Source organism: Phragmites australis, chromosome 6, assembly GCF_958298935.1.
Source record: "Phragmites australis chromosome 6, lpPhrAust1.1, whole genome shotgun sequence".
NCBI lineage: Eukaryota > Viridiplantae > Streptophyta > Magnoliopsida > Poales > Poaceae > Phragmites > Phragmites australis.
In genome coordinates, this window is record NC_084926.1 from 28,855,868 (window position 1) to 28,863,786 (window position 7,919).

The window sequence follows — 7,919 nt, forward strand, 5'->3', positions numbered from 1 at the left end:
CCAGTGCTCGTCTACCTCTGGTTGTGGTACCTGCTCGGACTCGATGGACAACCACTTGGCTACAAAATCAGCCAGTGCCTGGGACTTGATAGAAGTTCGGGGGGTGAATTGGAGGTTGAATCTCCCGAGCTCTATTGCCCATTTTACCGTTCTTCCTGTCGCATCTCTGTTTTGAAGAATTTCCCTGATTGGGAACGAGGAAATCACCTTGAGTTTGTGAGCCTGGAAGTATTGTTTGAGCTTGCGAGAGCTATTAGGATAGAGTATAGCAGTTTCTGAGCCTATGGGTACCGGGCCTTCGCGTCGTGCAGGACCTCACTAACGTAATATACTAGTCGTTGGGGGCCGTCCCGCTCTACGACCAAGACCGCGCTTGTGACATGTGGTGTTAAGGCAGCATAGAGCAAGAGCTCCTCGTTGGGTCGAGGCGCGGTTAGTATGGGAGGGGAGGAGAGGTACCTTTTGAGTTCTTAGAATGCCGTTTTCGCCTCTGGCATCCACAGGAAGAGGTCGTTTTTCTCAGGAGTTTGAAGAGTGGCAATCCCCTTTCTCCTAGCCTTGAGATGAACCTACTTAGAGCAACAATGCATCATGTAAGCTTTTGAACTTCTTTTAACCTAGTCGGGGATCACATCTAGTCGGTTGCCTTGATCTTGTCAGGGTTTGCCTCTATCCCTTACTGGGATACGAGGAATCCGAGCAACTTCCCTAACGAAATTCCAAACGTGCACTTCTCCAAGTTCAGCTTTATGCAGTATTTTCGGAGATTATCGAATGTTTCTTGTAGATCTGCGATTAGGTCTGTCTTGGTTTTGCTTTTGACGACCACATCGTCTACATATGCTTTGACATTTCTCCTGAGTTGAGGTCGGAGGACTAGTTGAATACACCATAGATAAGTGGCACCGGCGCTTTTTAAACCTAAAGACACTTTTACATAGCAAAAGACCTCAAAGGGCGTAAGAAAGCTGCTTTTCCTCATCTTCCCTATACATACTAATTTGATGGTACCCTGATCGTGCATCTAAGAAACATAATAGATCACTGCTGGCAGTTGAGTCAACCAGCTGATCGATTCGGGGAAATGAGAAAAGATCCTTCGGGCATGCCTTGTTGAGGTCGGTGAAATTGACACACATTCTCCACCCACCATTGTGCTTCCGGACCATGACTGAGTTAGCCATCCATTCTGGGTATTGCACCTACCGTATGAAGCCTACTTCAAGGAGATTGTCGATCTTCTGACAAAGTGCTTCCTTTTGGTCGGATGCGAACCGACGCGCTTTCTGCTTTACTGGTCACGTGTCAGGTCGCATGGACAGCTTGTGCTCGATCAAAACCTCTGGGGACCCCGGGAATATCAGACAGACTCCATTAGAAGACGTCCGCATTCACCCAGAGGAAGGTGATGAGCGCGAGTTCCTATTTGGGGTCCAGGGCAACCCTTATCTGGACCAACCTGGTTGCGTTGGTGTCGTCTAGGCTCACCGCCTTGAGCCAATCGTCGGGGCAGGAAATGATGTGGACTTTCTTCGGCTGCCCACTAGGTTCCGCGGTCAAAGGATGCGACCCGGGAGTCAGTTCGACCATGTTGAGACTCCTCTTGTCGCAGTATAGGGCTGGCTGTCTTGGCGCTGCCAGTAATGGTGATGGCCCCTGTTGGCCCAGGGATTTTGATCGTTTGGTATGTGTAGTGGGTAATGGCCATAAACTGGGCCATCACTGGTCGGCCTAGGATCGCATTATACGCGGTCCCGAAGTCGGCCACATCGAAAAGGATTCTTTCGATCCTGAAGTTGTCTAGCGAGCCGAAGGTAACAGAAAACTCAATTTGCCCCAATGGCTTGACCGAGGAGCCCTAAGTGATCCCGAAGAAAGGTGGGGATGACCTTAACGAGCTTCTCAGAATCTGCAGGGTGTCTAGTGCATTGGTGAAGAGGAGGTTGATCGAGCTTTCACCGTCAATGAGCACGCGGCCTAGACGGATGTTCTGCACCATGGGTTCGACCACGATGGGGTAGCGACCAGGGCGTCGGACATACGCGGGGTGGTCAGCGTGGCTAAAAGTGAGCAGGACCTCTGACCACTTTAGGCGTGGGCTTGGGTCTGACGTGGTCGCCCACACCTCCCGAACCACCGACTTGTATTCTCTATTAGATGAATATGTCACGGTGCCTCCAAAGATATGATGGACCATATGATCGGTCTACTGGTACCCCAGTGCCGACTGGTTGGAGGCGGCCATGTCCTTATCGTCATCGCCATGTTTGTATTTGTGCTCTCCGAGCTCCTGGTCGATGATGCCTCACACGACCTTACATTTGGTCAGGTCATGGGCGTCCGTACGGTGGATCGGGCAGTAGCCCCGACCCTTTTTTTTGTCTTTCTTTCCGAAGCGCCGGCGTGTTAGGCTGGTTTTCTCGACCGCCAAGACCTCAGGAGGTCCAGCCTTTCACTTGCTATTCTTGTCCTTTTGGTCAACCCCTTTGGCAGGGGTGGACCGTTCAGATGCAGGTCGTGACTTGGTGTCGATCTGTCGCTCTCGGGCCTCGGCAGCCTGTACGAACTTATCCGCGAGCACGAAGAGCTCAGTTGTGCTTCGGATTACCCAGGTGGTCAGCTTCTAGACCATTTTCTGGTATTTGACCCCCCCCCCCCCCGTTTAAACGCTATGATCACGGATTCTCCTGTGATTCTTGGAATGGTATTTCGATGTTCAGTGAAACGCCAGATGAAGTCTCGCAACGACTCTCCTTATCGCTGTCGAACCTGATATAGGTCGTCCTCGACCCCTGGTCGGGCGTAGGTCTCCTGGAAGTTAACAACGAACTGGTCGCATAGATCCTCTCAAGAGTAAACCAAACCGCGGGGGAGGTTCATCAGCCACGACTGGACAGAACCGATCAGGGCAGTAGGGAAGTAGCTGGCCATGACCTTCCCATGGCCTCCCGTAGCTTGCACCATGGTGGTGTAGATTTGTAAGAATTCTTCTAGGTTGGTCGAACCATCATACTTCTTGGCTACGACCGGCCGAAATTTGTCCGGCTAGCACACTTCACGTAACCTGACAGACAGGGCGTTACACTCTATCTCGTAACTGGGAGCCACTCGTTGTTGGGCGGTAGCGCGCGCCCGAGGAGAGAGACGGCGGTCTCGGGGTCCCGGTGAATGGGTGGAGCCGTCCGATGCCTTCCTGCAGGGGGAAGGCGTGGGGTAGGGCTGCTTGCACTTTTCCTACTTACGCTGAGCCCTGTCCTCCTGCTCTCTAGTGGCCACCTGGCCTTGGATTACGTCCTGGAGGTCACATTGGCGCAGAGAGTTATGCAGGTCAGAGGGTTGGCTATCCTGACGTGGAGGTGATTTGCGAGTACTCCCCGTGGTTGGGGAAGCACGGGACCTATTCCGTCGTAGGCCTTGCTGTGACCCCTAGCGACCGAGACCCTCACCAGCCCTTGCGATAGGCGCGGTGCAAGTTGACGTGATCTGGCGCCAGGCGGTCTCGACCAAGATGGCAAGATCCCGTAGCCATGGTGCTACAAGCAAACCCTCCAGTACAGGTACCAATGGGTGGCTGAGGAGGATCTGTAGGGTTTGTAGGTTCTGCACCGACGTCATGGTCTCGTAATCGAGACGCTAGGCGTGGAGCGGTGATAAATCGTGAGGTGGGGAGCCCCCAGCATATAGGCAGTACAATGGCCTAGGCGATGATGCCACCGTGGACTATGCTCTGTGTAGGGGTTCCTCAGGACGATGTTGGGGATGTGAGGGTTGTCTTGAAGCACCCGCCTGACCAGTGCCAGGCTGGTTTCCCTCTGGGCGTAAAGTCGGGGGTTCACCACTAGCGTTTGAGGCATTTGGGCCCTCAGTGCCTCCCACTGTGTGGTCCGCTATGTAGACCTCACGTTGGGTCTCGAAGCTCTCGGACTCCGGCTCAGTGTCCCATGCCTGGAGCAGTCCGGGTTCATCCAAGTGATACCCAATGACGAACACCTCACGTCGATCGGGGTCCTCGGAATGGGACTCAGTGGTTGCCGTGGATTCTGCCATGGTTGCTTGGTAAAGTTTTTTTTTTCAAACTTGTTGAAACTATGAAATGCGTCCTCCTACTTGGTGCACCAAATATCGAGGGTGAATCCTTGACAGTGATCCCGGGGTATGCTGGACAGTGGACGCATGGATGGTGTTTTAGCAGACGAGTGTGTGTGTTCGGTGGACTAAGGGACACAAGGAGTAGATAGGTTCGGGCCTCTCGGAGGATAATAGCCCTACGTCCTGTGTATGTTATGAAGGGATCTCAGTGGATTATAGATGATGTTTTTTCCTAGTCTCTTTCCTCTGCTTTTGAACGAGGCCCTCGTCCCTTTATATAGTAGGGAGGAGAGGTATTTACATGTGGGTCCAAACAGAAAAGTCTCTACTCATTCGAATATCTAATCCAGACCATCATTACGGAGGACCAGGCATGCCCACTTGCTTTGAGGGCACCATGCGTCTAGTTGCCATGCGTCTAATACCATGGGACGGGAGAAGGTCCTTCTGTGTCGACTTCGTCTACTTGCCAGGTTGGGCTACTGACAACGTCACATCCGTCATGTGTCACCACATTTAATGCTACGGGATGGGATAGTACCCCATTGCATCGTCCATGACCATCTGGTGCTAGTGCCTGGGGAAAGAAAAACACTTGAGTGGATATTAATGACTGCACTCTGGATAGGTTGCATCAAATCTCCCACTGGTCGCGGGTGTAAGTGATGGTATAGGGAGACTGGTCGGGCGGGCGTTTAGACTCGTCGTTGTGGTCACACGATCGACCATATTTTGGGGAGTACGCGGCTCTAGTTGTTAGGTCTGTGAAGTTTGTTTAGTCGGGTACCTCTTTACTTAATACACTAACACTTAGCTCAACTAATTTTGGAAAAGTGGTCAATATATAATTTATAAACTTAGTTCATCAATTTCTGTCAAAAAATTAATTCAATAATTTTTAAAGACCACAACACTTTTGTAGTGAGTGATCATTCACTAGTAGTTAGCAATCTTCCATTTGTAATATTTCAATAGGTATTTGAGGCGGTATTCTTTCTCCAAATATATAAATTTCTGGAGGTACATTGCTTTGCTGCAAAAGGTGGAATTACTCACCTGAAAACAACAGAAAATTTATTTTGATATTAAACGTTAATATACACATCACAGATACATTAATTTATTGCTAGGTTGTCATACTCATTGTTAACCAATTTCATACCGGGGAACGCATGTATGCAGATTCACACTAATACAACAGTTGTACATCCTTCGTAACAGTACAACGCATCAAAAGAAGTAAACTAGACACAAACCACGAATCTTTACATTGTCGCCTTAATTTAGAAGTAATGGTTGTATGAGCACGCAAGAATGATCTGCATGAGGTGTCACTAATTTGTAATTTATCCTGTTGTCTTACTCACAAAAACAGAAAGGTGTGACATGCAAATCGCAGTGCATAAGCCCTCGCTCTCAAAACAAAATGGATCACAAATTAAAGCAGTAAGCTAGCTCCAAGAAAGCACTCTCGAATGTACGTGTCTCTCTGTATCGATGGATCTACACTAACATTACAAGCAAAGGTGGCGAGGCCGTCGGGCAGAGGTGGTCTGCGACGACGACGACACGGCCGGCGAGGCCGAGGTAGCGTCGCCGGCGTCCACGCTCCGCTGGCCGTCCGAGCACCTGCTCGATTGTCTATGGCCCTGCTGCTGCTGCTGCTTCAGCTGCGAGTGTGGTTGCAATCCTGATGTCAACGTCGCCACCGGAGCGTATATTGTGTTGGCGCTTCCTGACGCGTCGCCGGCTAGCTGCACCTGCGGCTGTGCCGCTACCGCTGCTGCTGCAGCCGCGGCAGCGTACTCTGGCGGCGGCACCCAGATGCCCCCTACCACGACGAACTGTGGCGTGGGCGGAGCGGCGCTGGCGCTGCTACTCTGGACCGTCGAGTTCGGCCGCCTCGTGTGCAGACGATACTTCTGAGCCCCCAAGAAGTTCAGAAAAAGAAAGGCATGTAAGAACTAAGAACAGAGGCTACTATGATATTAAGATAAACAAAACATAATTAGCATCGACAAAAGTAAATTGAATTCGCTAGCTGTTAGGGCAATTAGGAGAGTTCATACTATAAGACTGACCTGAAGATGGCTCTTGACCTCGTCGTTGGTGAGACCGTCGACCTTCATCAGCTCCCGGATCTGCTTCGGCGTCGCTACTGCGCATACATTAACATCACATGGGATCAATTTGTACGAATCAGATTAGTTTGTACACATTTTGAACTGTTGATGAGCTGGTTGGATAATGCAATTTAATCAGTGCTATCAGGGACACCAACCGTGGGACCCGCCGAGCTGCTGCAGCGCCTGCAGGAACCGGCGGTGGAGCTCCGGCGCCCAGCAGCGCCGCGGCTTCCGGTTCGACGGCTGCGACTGCCCCTCTTTGTCCTTGTCTTTCCCCCTGTCCTTGGCATCTTTGTTAATCTCCTTATCGCTGTGCTTCTCCGTGTCAATGGATGCCTTGTCGCCGCTGTCTCCGACGACCGCCGAGCTCGCGGCGGCCGTGGTCGACGAGGCCGGAAGCTCGGCGCGCTTCTCCTTCTCGAACGGCTGGAACGCTCCGCCGGCATTCCTGGAGCTCAGCGCCACCGGCTTGCACGGCAGCTCCTGCTGGTAGAGTTCATATAGTTGACGATTACTTCCAAGTTCCAAGTCCCAAACGGAGAGACGAAGAATAGCTTCCTTGTTCGTGTATACCTTGCGAAGGGATGATGGCTGCTGGGGTGGTTCTTGACACCAGAGCTGCACGGATTGGAGCCAGTCCGGCATGGCCTTCTTGGTCCCCGGCGACGGCGACCGCATATCCGGCGTGTCGGCCTCTTCTTTCTTCTCGACGCCGTTCGTCACGACGGCGGTGGCGTGGGTGCTCTCGTGCTCCTCGTCGGAGGAGGACAAGGAGAGGCTGGGCTTGAGCGGCATGAACTCCTCGAGCACGGGGCCGTGCTCGCTGACCGTCTCCACGCTACCGACGCCGTCCATCTGGCTCCTGATCCCCTCAATAGCTGCACGAATGGATGGACATAGGTGAGAGTTCAGACCGGATGACAAGAGCTAGCTGAGGAGCTGAGCCCTGAGAGAACCACGTGAGGTGAGACCGTGAGAGCGTACTCTGCGTGACGAGGTCGAGGCAGAGGGGTAGCTCCCGCTGGAAGACCTGGATCTTGCGGCGCTCCTCCTCCAGGGCGATCAGGTAATCGCGGCAGCGGCGCCGGTGCGCGGCTTTGTGCAGGGGCGGCGGCGGCGGGTACATCTCCATCTCCAGCGCTGTGCTGGTTACAGAGCAGGCTCGATGGACCGATTGTTCTGCCCGCCGTGGGAATGGGGAAGAGGAGAGTAAACGAGAGGGGGAAATGGAATCGGGGTCGGGGCGTCGCGTCGGAAGCGAATCTTTCTCTTATTCTCACGCAAACAGGAAGACAGCAAGAGAGTGATGGACGGGTGGGTGGATAGGGACGGACAGAAATAAGGGAGCTGTGAATATTCGGCGGGGGATTCCAATACCGCTATGCTGGTGGGGCTGCATGGTGGCCTTTCCTTTGGTTATATTAATTAAGAGCGGGTTAGGTTACTACAGATAAGATTAGAATTAATGGGAACTATCATACATATTTATTGAGTCTCACTATTCTCTAATCCAAAATAAGTGTCGTTTCATATTACATGCAATTAACCATTTCAAATTTTGGCTACAAATTACTTTTATATATTAAGTTTGGATACTTAAAATTAACACGAGTAGATTTATCTTGAAAATTATTTTCATAATAGAATACTTTTGCTATGTTTTATCAGTATGTTATAACAAAAAATATAATCAAAATTATATTT

The 7,919-nt window shown here is 51.4% G+C and overlaps 1 protein-coding gene across 3 annotated transcripts; it reads right to left on the reverse strand.

The window, feature by feature from the left end:
* Positions 1-5,404: 5,404 nt before the first annotated feature.
* On the reverse strand, positions 5,405-7,512 carry LOC133922204 (transcription factor NIGT1-like). 3 transcript variants are annotated; one of them, XM_062367422.1, is made up of 5 exons: positions 7,200-7,512; positions 6,789-7,093; positions 6,371-6,701; positions 6,171-6,247; positions 5,405-6,008 (listed from the first exon to the last, which is right to left on the reverse strand). In XM_062367422.1, the coding sequence occupies exons 1-5, from the start codon at positions 7,345-7,347 to the stop codon at positions 5,604-5,606; spliced, it is 1,266 nt and encodes a 421-aa protein (XP_062223406.1). In that variant the 5' UTR covers positions 7,348-7,512; the 3' UTR covers positions 5,405-5,603. The 3 variants fall into 3 exon arrangements, with proteins under 3 accessions (XP_062223406.1, XP_062223405.1, XP_062223404.1); XM_062367421.1 differs by having other exon boundaries at positions 5,405-6,011; positions 6,371-6,698; positions 7,200-7,511; XM_062367420.1 differs by having other exon boundaries at positions 5,405-6,011; positions 7,200-7,511.
* Positions 7,513-7,919: the final 407 nt, after the last annotated feature.